At 36.8% G+C, this 17,299-nt stretch overlaps 1 protein-coding gene across 8 annotated transcripts; it reads left to right on the forward strand.

Moving 5' to 3' along the window:
• The first annotated feature begins 2,211 nt into the window (after positions 1 to 2,211).
• Positions 2,212 to 13,373, forward strand: NUP1 (nuclear pore complex protein). Of its 8 annotated transcripts, none has more exons than XM_028231121.2 (9): positions 2,212 to 2,736; positions 4,965 to 5,011; positions 5,777 to 5,889; positions 8,259 to 8,481; positions 8,628 to 8,930; positions 9,025 to 9,117; positions 9,482 to 10,252; positions 10,647 to 11,137; positions 11,323 to 13,373. In XM_028231121.2, exons 1-9 carry the CDS (start codon positions 2,469 to 2,471, stop codon positions 12,887 to 12,889), a joined length of 3,876 nt encoding a protein of 1,291 aa, XP_028086922.2. In that variant the 5' UTR covers positions 2,212 to 2,468; the 3' UTR covers positions 12,890 to 13,373. The 8 variants fall into 8 exon arrangements, with proteins under 8 accessions (XP_028086922.2, XP_028086925.2, XP_082779116.1 ...); XM_028231124.2 differs by having other exon boundaries at positions 9,482 to 10,219; XM_028231122.2 differs by having other exon boundaries at positions 2,268 to 2,736; positions 4,968 to 5,011.
• Positions 13,374 to 17,299: the final 3,926 nt, after the last annotated feature.

Raw genomic sequence — 17,299 nt, forward strand, 5'->3', positions numbered from 1 at the left:
AAAATTACGTACAATTTATGAGTTTTGTTTTAAAAAGATTTCACAAAATTAAATTTTATTTATTATCTTTTATTTTATAAAAAAAATAGATTTTCAACACAACCAAGATGTCACAATTTTGAGAAAAATCTCCTGATTTGTATATATTATTTTGTTTCTTCAAATTTCCTAAAGTTCAGTTCAAATTTTTATAATTTTGTAAATTTTTAGTAATATTAGATAAATATTACAGCAAATATACAAATTAAGAGAGAAAATCTCACAAGAGAAAATTAGTCTAATATCCTTATCCAACTTTTAATAATGGAAGAAATTTATAATATTATTTTTTGTAACTTAAGGTCCCTTAATAAACACACCACACCACACTCTAATTCAATATTTATCATTATCACCAGTGCCAAAGATTGGAAAGAGAAAGAGACACACAACAACAATAAAGTGAAACAACTAATAGAGAGAGATATCCATTTATGCTCTCTATCTCTACAATTTTTTCATTGTAAAATGGTTTCCCTGGCCATCTGAGGACAACTCTAAGACTTACTCAGACATGGGTTGTTGTGAATCGACCTTGCCGGTAGAAACACACTCAAAAAAAGAAAAAAAAAGAAAAAAAAATAACAACAATCACCACCACCACCACCAGCTGTCACAAAGTACAAACCCACATTTCGTCCATCCACCGCCTTTCAGCGGACAAAACACTAGAGTTCCCTCCCTATTGGAGTTCTCTTTCTCATACCTCAAAGCTGCCATTAACAACTTCAGCCCTGAATACATCGTCTCCAAAAAGCAGCAAAAGAGCCCCCAATCTTGATTACAAGGGTCTTGCTACACAATCATCAGTGGATCGTCGTTAAGAAATTTACCAAATTGGCTTGGCCTAACCCTAAACAATTTGCATGCTGCCACATTTCACCCCACTCAAGCTCTTCTCACCGTCGCCATCAGAACCTACATCATTGGTATTGTTAAAACCTTCAATTTAACAAATTCTTTCTTTTATCTCATCATTGTTATTGATAAAATCGCGATATATGATGTTAATGAATATTTGTATGTGCAAAATTTGATACATACATTGGAAGCAAGATCGCTTCGATTGACATTGATGTACCTGCTGTGCGAATGTCTTACAATTCAGAGAAAATTAGTCAAAATGGTGGTTGTTCAATTTTTTCTAATTTGGTAAAAAACACAAAGAAAATTGTGAGTAAATCAGAGAAAATTGGGCAAAACACAAAGAAATTTTTGAGCAAACTAGAGAAACTTCAACCTAGGAAAAATTGAAAGCACCAAAAAATTTCAAAACACAGAAAAAAATCAAAGAAATTGAGCAAACCATAACAATTTCAAACCGGAGAAATTTGTTTGAAATTTTTTTGAATCAAAGTTTCTCTAAATCAAAATTTATATGAAAATGTTTAGAGACCTCAACCACTATAAAATTATTATATATCATTTATCTTATAAAATCTTAATACGAAAGATCTTAAAAAAAATTTCCTATCTCACTACTTCTTGATATAAAATTGACTAAAAACTGTGTTATATTGTGAGTTGTTGGTATTTATTAGTAATATTATTTTTATTTTTGTTTTTTATATCATAATGACAGCTGAGTACTATTCCTAGATATTTATTAGTGCTGTTAATATTATTTTTATTTTTGGATATCATAATTTATTAGTGTTGTTAATATTATTTTTATTTTTGGATATCATAATGACAACAGTATTATTCATTAGTTTTAGCACCACCTCAGTTAAAAGCATTAGGGAAAAAAAAATTACATTTATAAATTTTTTTTAAAAATATAATTAATTTCACAAATTTGATATAATTATATTAATTTTTTAATAAGATTAAAACAGTCAAAATTAATGTAAATGATGAATAAATATTAAAATAAATAAATTTAAATATATATTTTAATAGAAAAAATATGACAATATTATGTTTTCACTTATATGACTCAAATTGATGAGAAAGAATTTAAATATTATGTAAATTAAAATTTAAATATATGTACATTAAAAATATCAAATTAATTGTATTTTCTTTAAAATCGAAGGATGGTGAATATAATTTATTTAAAAAAAAAACCGCTACCCTCGACGATGACTGGAGTCGGCAGTTCACTTTCCTACATAGTGCACGGTCTAAGATTGCCTGTTATATATTGAAAATGATATGCTCTGTGAAATTATCATATCTCCAAAATAACTACAAAAAGTTCAAATCAATTCGCGTAAAATATACCTACTCGATCCTCGACCTTTTCTCTCTCTAACTCTCTCTCTCTCTTTCTCTCTCTAACGCTCCCCAAATTTTCTTTTCCAATCTCACTTTCCGTGCCTCTCTCATCTCTGTGTCTTCCTAAAAACCCTATTTTTTTTTTCTCTCTCTCTCTTCAACGTTCGCTCTCTACAATCCATTGTTGTGAGAGCTCAAGTGCTTCTTCCATGGCGTCGACGACGGCCGGCGAAGGCACTTCCTATGGCGGCGAAGGCGGCGGCGGCGGGAAGTTTCGGAAGAAGCCATTTCGGGGGACCCCAACCAAGCCGTACGATCGGCCGCCGCAGACTGTTCTTCCAAACCCTAGAAACAACGGTTGGCTCCCCAAGCTTGTAGACCCGGCCTCCAAACTCATCTTCGCTAGCGCTCGCATGTTCTTCTCCTCCGTCTTCCGCAAGCGCCTCGCTCCTCCTCCTCCTCCTCCGCCGCCACCAGGTTCAACTCTTATACGTGTTGTCTTGTTTTTGTTGTTGTTTTTTATGAGAATTACTGTTTTGGATTTGTTCTCGTTTTTTATTATATTTTATTTGGTTTGGGATTGTGTGGTGAAGACCTGCAAAGACATTATTTTGGTACTGTAGATCAATTAGGAAGGTTTCTCTTTCTTGTTTTTTGTTTTATTTTGGTTATTATTGCAGTTATTTTCTTTGAATTTGGGGCTAAGGTCTGGTTGAAGAATTAGTTAGTTTTTTTTTTTTTTAAATGTTGGGTGGAGTTGTTAAAATTTTAGGGTTTTTGCTGTTTCTTTGATTTGGAGGTTGTGTTGTGAAGAAATAGAGAAATTATTTTGCTTCCAGTTCATTTGCTGATGATGGCGGTATAGATCAAATTGGAAGCTTAATGAGTGAAAAATGCAGTTTTTTCTTTTCTCTTTTAAATTTCTTAACATTATATCGAACGTTACAATTGCATTCATTAGATTTGCTTTGGTTCCATCCAACTCTATTATTATACTTTTTAATCCTATTTTTTTTTTGGCCTAGACCACTTTCTGTCTTCATATGTTTCCAATTTTGCGGTTGGGATGAGGAATTAGTATTTTTCTTTTACCCCTTTTCACTCAGAGCACTTGTTCTGGTTCCAAGTTTTTGTGGCTTCTCTTGTTGGGGAGCTGTGCTATGCAATTGTTTTATACTTTCTTCAGTGTTGAAATTGTTTATACTTATAATGGCAAATAAGGTTCCAATAGGAGTTTTTTTTTTTTTTTGGTTCTCTTTTCCTAGATGAAAGGTGAAAAGATAGGATTTGAATTCAGCCTACCGTGTTGTGATATCTACTTTACCATCAAACAAAAAACAATTTTAACTGGTTAGGAATTCCTCTTATCTGAACAGGTCTAGTAGCAAATTCGTTGAATGACCGTTTTTCCTTTTTTGCCTTAGTTTGTTTCTGTTAGATCTTGATTGGGCACTTCTCTAGGTGGGGTCCCATGGAACATATTGGGAAAGGGCATAGGAACGGTTTTCCAACATGGTAGTTTAATAATTGGATATGGACAAATGATCAGGGGAGGATAATTCTAAGCTTTGCAGATTTATGTCGTGTTGCTATAAATATGGAAGCGTTGATAGCAGATTGTTTTGGAGTCAGCGAGAAATAACTGTTCTGTCACAGCCACTTTGTCGACTAGTGCGGGATATAGGTGGAAGCTTGGACCGGAATAGGGGGTTCGACGTGAAACACATGAAACCCTAAATTCACTTTTGTGTTTGAAGCATAGTTGCATGAAGCGGGGGTGGGAGCAAGAGCGGTGGCAGGGGAGCTAGAGTCTATATAAATATATTCCAACAACTATTTTTTCTATGTAGTTGTAAAATATGTGTTAAAATATGAATAAATATTTGAGATTGATGTCAATTACAAATTGTTTTTGTCAAGTATGAATGAGAAATATAAATAGAAAATATTATAGTAAGTTTAAGTTGTTTTTCTTTTGTTTCTTTGATATTTGTATGTTTAAGAGTTTCAATCTCAGTTGGAAATGAGTTTCTTTCTCAACGGGAGCAAGTTTCTTACAAATTTTGTCTTTTGGGAGCGCAGAAACCCATTTGTCTGTAAGAAATGTCACCTAATTAGGAGTTTCTTGCTACTATGTTTTGAACTTCCTCAGAAGATCTCCCATGATGATTGTTTGCTAATTCTGGTAGATTTCATGCGAAAACTTAATTTTGAAAGTGTTGCAAACGTTCACATGGATCGTGAACTTGCTCATTTTCTGTGTGTTATCCTTTTTCTCAGGGAACAATATCTATAGTCCCTGAAAAGCTTGTCATTTGGGTTTAGTCATGTTAATATATATATTGACTTGCTTGTTGTATCATGTTATATTTTGCTAAGAATGCTGTACTTTAACTTAATTGTTGCTTTTTTGATAAATTTTCTTTGACGTCTATCTTACTGATTCCAATTTTCTTTTATAAGATTGAAAGGATATTGTGTCTTGTCTTTTTCTGATGCTGATTACAGTCTGGTCAGCAGTTGTGATTTCCATTTAGTTCTTATTTTTAATTATTTTCATTGTACTCAGTTTTTATAATTCAAGAACTTACTAGGTTTTCCTTTGGGATACTTAATTGCACTTATGTTAATGCAAAGTACCATGTCTGTTTTTTTTTTTTAATTATTTATTATTATACATTATATATCTTTTATGATGTGATCAGAAGTAAACCAAGAATCAAGGGATAAGCTTCAGGGGGCCGCTCCCAATGTAAGTCTGAATCTTTACTTTTGGGCTCTAGTTTAAGCAACCTATGGTGTAAGAGCATGTTACTGGCTTTATAGTTTTTTTTTTTCATTTGAAAATATTCTTATTTTTTTATCAATTACTGAACTGTACTTTGTTTAGTTTTACATTCTCTTGTCATTATTACTACTTTCTCGTTTTTGATGTGAGCCCTTGTTATTAGTATTACTACTCAAACTTATCCCTATGACAATCTAAGGAACATGGGCATGTGACACGAAATATACAACAATTTTTAAAAAAATTACAATACACTACACACGAGTAGACACACAAAATATATTATTTTATATATTTATTATATGTCATATATATGAATATATCATTCGAAGATTATAAATAAATGTAACATAACACTAATTTCTATAAACCTATATTGTTTTTCATTTATCATTGTATCCCAAGTTATTTTGTTCAAATTTATAGTTAATTTCATGTGTGTCTAAGCGATGGGAAAATTTGTCCTCTTAAGTGTATAAAGCGTTTCCAAGTCTAATATATATTTTAAATAATAAGATAAAAATTGGACAAGTGTCCAACATGTGTTGGAAAGTGTTTGACAAGTGTCATGTTTGGACACAAGACATGACATGGACGTCTCACCCACTTAGAAGTGTCCATGTTTCTTAGATAATGATAATATATGTGGTCCTGTATTGTGAAAAATGTTTCTGTTAACTGTGACCTGCTTTGCTGATATACGTATCTTGTGCATAATTTTCTGTGTAGAATCCTCTTGGAATGCAAGGACCAGCCAGTGATGGTGGCAATCCAACTAATAGCTCTGATGGTAGTGGAATTTCTGAACTGGAGCAAATATTAAAACAAAAAACATTTACTAGGTATGTTTTTTTTACTCCTCTTTTTTATATGTATTTGTGGGTGAAAGTGCATGCTATGCTTGTGAAATGTGACTTCATGGTTACACCTTCATGCTTTGTATTTTCCTGCAGTTTTCTATGATGTGGGTGTTTAGCATTTCTCACATCACATGCCATAATGGATGGAAGGCAATTGACGGATATTCAATAGCTGTTGTGCATTTACCTGATCCTGAACATGGCCTTAACTGTTAATTTTCTTTTGGGGATATCTGGAAAAAAAAAGAAGAAGAAGCTTATTAACCTATACAAATAAAAAAGCATATTATGGGGGTTAAATGGGTTATAAAAGGGAGGTATGAATCTGCTAACCGTAATTTGTTTAGGTTTGTACACATGAGCATGTGTCCTTGCTTTCATATGCCCAAGGTTTTGAAAAGCGGAAGCGGTTGCAGTGGCTTGGTTGCGGGGTATAAAGGCCGCAGCGTAACTGTTGCGATAACCGAAACCGTGGTTTTTTTAAATTTTTCGTGCAATTTGAAGAAAACTTACCGATATGCATATTTTTTTCTTCTCTAGAATCACATTTACTAGGGTTTGAAATAGATTTTGATCAATTTTTGTTAAATTTTAAGTATGATCCAACTCAATATTTTCCCTCCCAAATACACATTAATGTGTACTAATTGGGCATTTATTTATTTATTTTATAAAATGAGTTTGTTACATTTTATTTCAATAGTTAATGACTTTAAGGATAATTGATTTTAAATGTCTACAAATTATTTTTGGCCAATACCAGAACTAATTGAATAAAAAATATTCACAATATTAAATGAAATGATTATAAAAATAAAAATTGTGCCATAAACCAAAAAAAAAAAAAAAAAATTGAAGCATTTTTTAAGACGACATTGTAAATAAAATTATTTACAATTAAGTATTAAATGAAATGATTATAAAAATAAAAATTGTGCCATAAACAAAAAATATTTTTGAGTTTTTTAAAGACTTTTTTTAGACAACACATTACAGTAACAAAATAAAAAATATTTATAATTAAATATTAAATAAAATAATTATAAAAATAAATACAACTACTATTTATATATTTTTTATTTTACGTGTTAATGTAATGAAATAAAAATTATAAAGAAAATAAATTCATATAAGATTTTTTTTTTGGACTTGGATCACTTGAATATTTGTTTTTTTTTTTTGTTTTGTTTTTTTGGGAAAATAAATTCATATAAGAAAATAAATTATTTAGAATATTATAAAAGGGTGTAATGGTGTGTAACGAACTAAATTATTTGTTTTTTTGGGAAAGGAAGTTATTCAGAATATTATAAAAGGGTGTAATGGTGTGTAACGAACTGTTACGGGCATTATGGTACCGTTATGGCCGTTACACATGTGAATTTCGGTCACAACGCTATAGCGTCCGTAACGAGTGGCAGTAACCACCACAACTGTTACATAACGGCGTTATGTAACGGTTGCGGCTGTTTTTTAAAACCTTGCATATGCCTTTTGCAGGAACATGCATTTGTGCTTGCCGCTTGCATGTGCCTGTTTGCTAGCATGTGCATGTGCACTTGCTTGTGTGAGTATGGGTTTGTTTATTTCTACATGTGATGCGTTTGCACTCACATGTGATGCGTTTTTTTATATATAAGTAATAACATATCTTCACTTTTTAAATATATGTTCATCTTGTAAGGCTCTTGTATGGTTGATGTTAACATTTTGTCTTTTGCAGAATTTTATGTTAAATTCTAATTTGTTCCCTTTTGTCTTACATATTTCACTCTGTTTGGTTTTGAGTTTTCAAAGAACAGTTTTTGAGTTTTCAATCGCTAATTTTTTTTTAGTGAACTTTTTTTGATATTTTAGACTCGTGTTTTTTTAATATTACTTTTTAGATGCACCTAATCTAGATGTACTTAAAAATTAAAATATTTGTGAAAAGACCTTTTAAAAATTCAATAAATAAAAAATACAAAAATGTACTGGATTTTGTTTTTTTGGGTATTTTTTAGTATTTAGTGAATTTTTAAAAGATTTTTTCCCACAAATTTTGTACTTTTTAAGTGTATCTATATTAAGTATATCTAAAAAGTAAAAAAAAAATTGACTAAAATATTTAGAAAGTTCACTAAAAACAAAAAATATGGATTGAAAAACTCAAAACCAAACAGATATTTATGTTTTAATTATATTGTCATGAGGTTCATAGTGCTTGTGATGCTGTTTCTTTCCTTAACCCCTCTTTCCATCATGGGTTGGGGTGGGAGTAAGCCTTGGTACAGATCTGTAATTGGGGTTTCAATTGTCTGTATGTCTGTGTGGACTTGTGCTGTATTACTGATGTGAATTACATGGTACAGATCTGAGGTTGATCGTTTGACAGAGCTATTGCATTCAAAAACTGTTGATTTACCTAATGGGGATGAGTACAAAAGGAGTGAATCAAATGTTCCACAACCATCATCTGCTTTTGAAAGACAGGATGAATATGCAAGTAATCCAATACAAGCAAATGGGAATGAGACCCACTTGGAGAGCCATAGACTTCATGGACCGATTTCAACTCCTGTTGTCAGTTCACAAGTAAGCTAATATGCTCTAATGTCTAATCCTTTTTTGGTTCATTTTGACATGCGTGGAATGTTTCATTTTCTGTTCATATATTTTGATTGCACCATTATATGGTTGCACTATGGCACTATTTCATATTCATATGATAATGTCTTCAGGTCCTTGATGAGGATGTTGCGACACCTGCTGAGCTTGCAAAAGCATACATGGGTGGTAGGCCTTCAAAAGTGTCACCATCAATGTTAGGTTTGCGAAGCCAACCGCTGAGGGAAGATGCAAATCTACTAAATAATGTACCATTTCGTCCACAGTCACCTGTGATGTCACTTGTACCAAAGCCTGCTGTTCGTGTAGGTGTTAGTGAAAATGGTTTTATGACCCCAAGATCCCGAGGCAGATCTGCAATATATAGCATGGCTCGTACACCATATTCCAGGGTTAATCCAACTGCTACCCAAAAGGTTTATTTGCTGACCATTGACCAATATGTATATGCATAGAAATTTCTTTTGTTTCCAAGGTTTAAAATTTGGCTATATCTTGCTTAATTTCCAGGGTTCCACATATGATGGTTATGGTGGACCATCTGCATCATCATCATCCCACTTCCCATGGAAGCATGACAGTGAACATGGGTCTAAACAATTGGTATTTGTCCAGGAGATTATGAAACCTTTTTTTTTTTTTTCCTTTCAGGATTATCAATTATATTGGTTATATACTAGAACTCATGGCACATGCAATGTGTGTGCAGTAGGCTACGCTTCTGTTTGGGTGGGTGGGTGGGGTGGGGTTGGGAATCCAGATAGATTGTGCAGCTCAAGCCGAGGTTGAATAATTTTAAATGTGTGAATTTTACAATTTTTCCCTCACAGTCAAAACAAACAATTTTTTTTGGATAATTTTGGAATAAAAAAGGGTTGCACAGCCTCACTTTGTTGTTCACACCAAACTGAGGTGTTACCTTTATATAGTATAGATTTTTTATTTTTTATTTTCTTCGTCTTTTCAGGTCCTAAAACGTAGGAGTTCTGTATTAGAAGATGATATTGGATCTATTGGTCCCATTCGCAGGCTTCGACAGAAAACTACTCTTTCGACTCCAAAAAATGTGAGTTTGCCGGTATCTCGAAGTCCTCTTTCTAGTTTTGGAACTGGAGTTGGTTATGATGCCACTCAACCCTCTTCAACCCAGAAGTTGGTTTCCCTAGATGAACCTAAGCATAGAACCTCGAAAACAGTGGGAGAAAATGAGCATAACAGCATTCCTAGTACAAGTTATACTCCTGTTCCTTCTAAGTCTACTGAGATGGCTACAAGAATATTACAGCAGCTTGAAAAGTTGGTTCCAAAGGAGAAATCATCAGAGGGTAAGATAGTTTCTGTGAGGGAGAAATCACCCAGTAAGTTGATGCCAAATATGCTGCGTGGCCAGGCTCTTAGAAGCCTGGAGGATGTAGATTCATCAAAGATTCTTCACAATGCCAAAGATAATAATAAGTTGGAGGATATGCACAACACCTGTTTGCCTGATGCTCGTGATACTAGCTCTCAAAAGCAAGACAAAGTCGAAGAAAATGGCCCTAAAAAGTTTGTTTCTCGTGAGATGTTTGCTCCTGCTGTGATCAGCAATACTACAATTTCAGTGAAAGATACTGTGATCGGTGTTAAAACTGCAGATTCAATCCTCACACCATCTCTTACTCAACGTCCTCAAAAGAAACAGGCTTTCCAGATGAGTGCACATGAGGTTGGTGGTGTTGCCTTTCTTCGTCCATGTAGTGTAGGTTTTTTTTCTCAGTCAAACTGCTCTCTTTTCTTCTTTTTTTTTTTTGTCCCCTGATGTCTTGGGTATTGATTCTGAATCTTTCCTACTATTGATTCCTGACCCAACATATTGTTCTTCAGAGAGCATACCATGAGAGTTTAAGGGTTGTTTCTATTACCCCTTATAGAGGGTTTGTGTGACTATGTTATTAGCTTCAACATTGGTTAACCTCCTAGTCCTTGTTGTTGCTCTTTTGTAGCAACAGCTTGCAAGTCGGTCATTCCTTACAGATAAATTGATGTGCTCAAAATCAATGTGTAAATTCCTGATATTTTTTTTTCATGTTCCATTTATATCAAATTTATATGTACTATTCAACAATATTAAATCTTATGGTTCTCTTGTAAAGGATTTTCTGGAGCTGGATGATGAGATTCATTCTAATGAAGCTGCATCTATACCGTTGGCTGAGGGGAAAGAAATATTGGAGATATCTGTGGCAGAGAGCAAGGCTGCTGCTTCTGAAGCAGTGACTGTGAACAAAACTCCAGTGTTGCCTGAAATCATGCCATCTGCTAGTCCTGTAATGAAAAAATCAGCTGATTTAGGAACTACTGACGCTTCTGTGGCGAATGAGAAAAACACCGGATTTTCTTTCTCTACTGCACCTGCTTCCAGCCCAGCTTTTCAGCCAGTTGTGGCCACTCCTCAATCATCCTCAGTATTTGATAGGATTGTTCCCCTTGAGGAACCAAATGCAGCTCCTCCTCTATTTAGTTCCAACTACAAAAGTGTTGATAAGGTTCCATCGCTCACATTTTCTTTTCCATCTTCTGTCAGTGAATCTTTCGGCCAAAAATCTAGTGCTCCATTGGAATCAAAGGTAGAAAATTCAAACAGGTCAGTATCTACTTTTTAATGGCTTTTGTTGGCAACAAAATTGTATTATTATTTATTATTTGACACTCTCATGAGAGTTTTTTTTTTGTCCATTCAAAGTCAAACTCTTGCTTCCTTCTGTCTTTTCATTTTATTTAAAAAGTTTGTGAGTGTTTTCTGAAATGTGTCTTTCTGTGCATGTGCAGCTTCATCAATGTTGCTTCTGGTGCTGACACTGTACCAAAATTTCCTGAGTTGGTTAAAGGTGATAAAGACGCTCAAAAGTCTGGAGCTATTATGACTTCAAGTTCGCCTGCTGCATCAACTTCAACATCAGCAAGCAGCATTTTCTCCTTTGGTGCTCCTGCCAACAATTCAAGTCTAAGTAATGGTTCACTTGCTTCAAGTCCTTCTATATTTTCCTCCCCGGCTCCAGTTCTAGCTTCCAGTCATTTTACAAATCAGACTGTCACAAATAGCTTTTCTAATGTTGCCTCTTCAACTACTGCTACCATGAGTAACAATGGCAACACCTTGACCACCTCGTTGAATAGCAGTGTCTCAACCTCTGTTGCAGCACCTTCATTTCCGGCAGCCCCTATTTTCAAATTTGGGTCCACCTCTGTAGCTCCATCAAATTCAGTTTCAGCAGTATCGTCTTCTGGTGCAGAAACTACAGATTTGAAGGCCAAAACTGAGAAGGAAACAACCTTTGGCAACTTAAGCAGCTCACCTTTTGGTGGCACATCATTTGGAACAGCAAGCACAGGAAGTAGTAGCATCTTTGGATTCAGTGCTTCTTCCACTTCAACTGCGAATAATCAGTCTCAGGGTTCTCTTTTTGGCACCAGTGGTGGAACTGGGGTTGCAACTGTTACGCAGAGCATGCCAATTCACTTTGGGTCATCCGCCTCGCCTCCAGTGTTTGGGACTTCAGGGACTATATCTTTTACTTCTAGCAGTTCTCTGTTTGGTTCTTCGTCGTCTACCAGTTCTCTGTTTAGTTCTTCAACCTCTAGCAGTTCTCTATTTGGTTCTTCAACCGCTAGTGGTTCTGTATTTGGTTCTTCGACAACTCCTAATGTGTTTGGCTCAAGCACTAGTTTTGGTCTCAGTTCTTCAGCTTCCTCTTCGGAGACGAACTCCATTAGCACCAGTGGTTCCACTTCAAGCTTATTTAATTCCACTTGGCAGCCCACCAAGCCTTCATTTAACTCAACATTTAGTTCTGCGTCTCCGTCAACTGGGTTCTCCTTTGGAGCATCCTCGGTTTCTGTTGCTGCTACCAACAGTGCCCCTATGGTGTTTGGATCATCCACTCCTACTAGTGGCTCATTGGATTCCATTTTCATGTTCACTTCAGCTGCTTCTACTGCTACTGCCTCTTCCCAAGCACAGCCCATGTTTGGTAGTGCTGTTCCTGTCTTCACGGCTGCCTCAGGTAATGGTGATCAGATGAGCATGGAGGATAGCATGGCTGAGGACCCAGTACAGGCATCCATCATGCCTGCAGTTCCGGTATTTGGTCAACCGCCCATCTCAGCTCCGTCATCTGGCTTTATGTTTGGTTCAACTGCTCCATCGCCAGGGCTCGCCTTTCAATTTGGTAGCCAACAACCAAATCAGAGCGCTCCGCAAAATCCATCTCTATTTCAGTCATCGGGTAGTCTAGAATTTGGTGCTGGAGGCAGCTTTTCATTGGGTTCTGGTGCGACCACTGACAAGTCTGGTCGAAAAATTGTCAAAGTAAAACACAAGAACCGGAAGAAGTAAGACATTAATGTTGCAGGTAATTGGCTTCTTGGCCATCACCCATGGTTATATGGGTTAATGTGAAGATTATTGTTATTCTGTGTCTCGGAGTTCTCAGTGTTCGCAAATGTCAGATCAGACCCTTCAGACCTTGAAATTCTAATGATTCTGTTGGGTCCTTTACATTTTGTTTTTTATGGGCAAATTTTCTTTGTTGCTATGCAGGCTTTAAATGTCGCAATTTTGGTTCTCTCTAGTGCACCCAAGAACAATTGTACTGTATCCTTAGGACTAATATTTCATAGGGTTTCTGGTCTGGAAATTTGTGTTATCGGCCCTTTCTGTAACATGAAATGGAAAATACCCGAGGATGTATTTATTGTTGTTGCACATCTTTTAAAGTCAGAAAATGCGGGCCTTCTTTTCCGATTTGGTATACAATACAAGTTTGGGTTGGAGGTTTTTAATCCCAATAATCAGCAGAACCCTATCAAATTTAACAAAATGTTCTATGTTTTTTGTTTGTCTTCTCTTTGATGCAGCTTATATCAGCAGTAAGTTTATGGACTATTGTTGAAATCTATCATAACTTGCTGTTGCAAAGGATTTAATGGCCTTTTATGATGCTTTTGTTGCCTTTTGGGTCATTTTTCTGTGGTTTTTTAAATTTTTTATTTTATATCATTTTTGGTGTCTGTCTTGTTATTATATTATTATTAGTCCACTGAGGTCATCAACCAGTATAAGGAGAGTTCTCACTCTCTGTCAAATGGGTAACACAAAATAACATAGCAGAATGAGAAGATGCCTTAAAACTGTGTTCTTGTTAGTGATGCAATCAATTCTATATAACGACATCAAAATGTTCGTGCTCAGGGAAAAATGGATGAACAAGGAGAAAAAGTCCGCATTTCTAATCAACATAGTGGCTCCTTCATAAATAGTCAAGGTGAAGATCATTCTCTATTTCACATTCAAACAACACCAGAATAGAAACATGAGAGAGAGCGAGAGAGAAGAATGCAGTCAGTATGCTGTTCCAACCAACTTATATGTATTTTATTGCAACTGTTATATAAGTAATAGCGGGCACTGGTATTGTTGTAAACACAGCCCTCAGGGATTGGAACTCTAGCCTCAGTTCGTTGATTCCTCCCACCCCCAAGAAATGGTGTTCTATCTGTGTAGGACTCAGATTGACCAGTGGCATAAGCCCGGTGTGCTTCTGTGGCTGCTGCCCCACCGTAGCCACCACAAGGATCAATTGGGCTTGCATTGGTTGGGTGGTGGTGATTCAATCCAGCTTGCTGATACTGATGTAGCCGAACCTGCGCCTCCTTGAGAAAAAATTCTTCTTTTCGTTTGGTTTGTTGGGTTCGAAGTGATAACAGTTTCTCCTAGTACTGTGTATTTATTTGCATTATTTTCTGAAAATAACAACACAATAAAATGTTAAAACTCTCAATAATGGAAATAAGAAATTCAGCCCATCATGAGATCCTTGTTTGACACATCATTCCACCTTTTCTCTCAGGGTTGTGGGGAAGAATTTGAAGGTCAAGCACATACTCAAGCCAATGAATGCGTATTCAACTAATCAATATTTCTCATCATTAGGAATGTAAATATGTTGGTTAATCATTCCAAATTATCATCCCAAAATAAAAATTCAAATCTAGCAAACTATCTATTAAGAATGTTAGTATATACTTGTTAATTAGAATAGTTTTAGCTTTATCATTATTAATTGTATAGCTTTACTTTATGCTTTCGGTGTAATTGTTAATTGTATAGCTTCACTTTATGCTTTCTGTGGTAGTGGGTTCTTTGGTATCCAATGCCCATATTTCTCTCTATAAAGAGAGACTTCATTCTCTTTGTAAATTAATGTATATACAAACATTTCAGAGTTTCTCTCTCGCTCTATAGCTTCTCTCACTCTCTCAAACTAATCTTACATGGTATCAGAGCCCAGTGTTACATTTCTGGCAATTTTTTAGTCCCGTATACAGTGGCACACTACATCAAACTGTTCGAAATTTTCTCCTGATTCCAACGGCACCAAGCCCGTTCTCAGAAAACCTAACACGCGCCCTCACGCGCCGCCCTTATCCTCTGCGCGTCAACACTTCCGCCACCACTCTCACACGCGCCCACACGCGCCATCTGCTGTCGCTCACTTCTGCCACGCGCCAACATGCGCCCACACGTCCGCGGCTCCCATACGCCGCGCCTGCTACCGTACGCGTTTCGTGCACCACTTCGCTAGTGTGCACCCGCGTGCGCCAAACCAGCTAACGTGCGCCGCGCCTGTCTGCTACCGTGCGCCGTCGCCTACCTGCTAACGTGCTCCTCCCTGCACTCTGCTAACGTGCGCCGCTGACATCACTGCTGACATCATCTCTGTCCAGCATACCTTTCCTTGCTATTTTCGACCTTCCGGACTCACTGGTACACTCTGTTTTACCTAATTTTGCTCCTACGGGTCTATTCCTATTACTTTAACCCTACTCAACTAGTATTATGGATCGTCATGATGCCTCCCATCCCATTTCCGTCATTTTAAATGGTTCAAACTATGTTCTGTGGGCCCAAGCCATGTCCTCTTTCCTCAAAGGCAAGAAGCTCTGGCGAATTGTCACCGGGGATGTGGCTAAACCAGTCAAAGACAGTGCCACTACTGAAACTCCTGTTCATACTGCTACATATGAAGACCGACTTGAGGAATGGGACAGTAAGAATTACCAAATCATTACCTGGTTTCGTAATACCTCTGTTACCTCTATCAGTCTTCAATTTGGCCGCTTTCAGCTTGACTCTGTAACTACTCCTGCGAAAGACATTTGGGATTTTTTGAAAGAACGATACTAGACTACTGGTCTTGCCCATCAATATCAACTTCAGAACCAACTTCACCGCATGCGCCAAGAATCCACTCAGTCCATTAATGACTTCCTTTCTCAAATATACTTTGTTTGGGATCAGCTTGCTCTTTCAGAACCAACCTGGCATGACCCCGAAGATGCCGTTTTATTTACTATCCATCGCAACCAGCAAAGGTTGGTGCAATTTCTCATGGCTCTTACCCCCTCTTTTGAGCCCGTACGTGCCTCTCTGCTTCATCGCCATCCTTTGCCCACTCTTGAACAAGCCATTTCTGAGTTGCTATCAGAGGAGACTCGTCTAGGTACTCTTCAAACTCATCATGTGGACTCTATTCTTGCCACTCCTCTGTCCCGGCCATCATTTACCCAGCGGACAACTGCTTGCCTCTATTGTCAGAATCGGGGCCTTCCTTCAACCCATCTCCTGGTCAATTGCCTCGTCAGATCCTGCCGCTACTGCAACAAACTTGGTCCTGGTCATCTGCAACAGGATTGTTTTCGCAATCCATCCCGCTCATCCTCCAATAGCCACTCCTCTCGCGGTGGCTCTTCCCGGGGAAGTTTTCATCGTTCCGGCAACCAGTCTCATTACACTGCTACTTCTGCTTCCGAGAATCAGTCTTATCACACTGCTGATGCTGCTTCCGGGAATCAGTCTCATCACACTGACACTGCCCCCTCTGCAGGGTTCTCTGAGTCACCTGCTCCATCTACCCCTCACTTTTCTCCAACGGATGTAGAGGCCATGCTCAAACAACTTCTCTCCTCATCTGGTACACCTCCTCCTACTGCTTTGTTTATAATCCCAGGTAACTCTTCTTGGTATTTTGACTCTGCCTGTTGTAATCATATGACCTCCAGTTCTACTATCTTTTCTTCCTTATCTTCATCTCCTCATATTCCCTCAATACATACTGCTGATGGTTCCCTCATGTCTGTTCGTCATGTTGGTACTGTTTCCACCTCTTCTTTATCTCTACCTCACGTTTATCATATCCCTACTCTTACCTTAAACCTTATTTCCATTGGTCAATTATGTGAACTTGGTCTAACTGTCACATTTTCTGCTACTGATTGTTTGGTACAGGACCCTCAGACGGGGCAGACTATTGGGATCGGCCGTAAGCGTGGACGTCTCTATGAACTCATTCACCTTCATGTTCCTGCCTCTCCTCAGATTGCTGCTCCTATATCTACTTCCTTATTATCTCCCTTTCATCTTTGGCATTGTCGCTTAGGGCATATTTCTGTTACTCGCTTAAGGTCTTTGGTTTCTAGTGGACAGTTGGGTCATGTAATTCCCGATAATTTCGATTGTATACCCTGTCAACTTGCCAAACAACCTACTTTATCATTTAATAAGAGTACTTCTGTTTCTCTTGCCCCTTTTGATCTTATACATTCGGATATTTGGGGGCCCTCCCCTACTACTACTATGGGGGGATCCCGCTATTTTGTTGTTTTTATTGATGATTTTTCCCGGTTTACTTGGCTTTTTCTCATGAAAAATAGGTCTGAACTTAAACACATTTATTATCGATTTGCA

Source organism: Camellia sinensis, chromosome 1, assembly GCF_055761805.1.
Source record: "Camellia sinensis isolate YWXY chromosome 1, ASM5576180v1, whole genome shotgun sequence".
Lineage (NCBI taxonomy): Eukaryota > Viridiplantae > Streptophyta > Magnoliopsida > Ericales > Theaceae > Camellia > Camellia sinensis.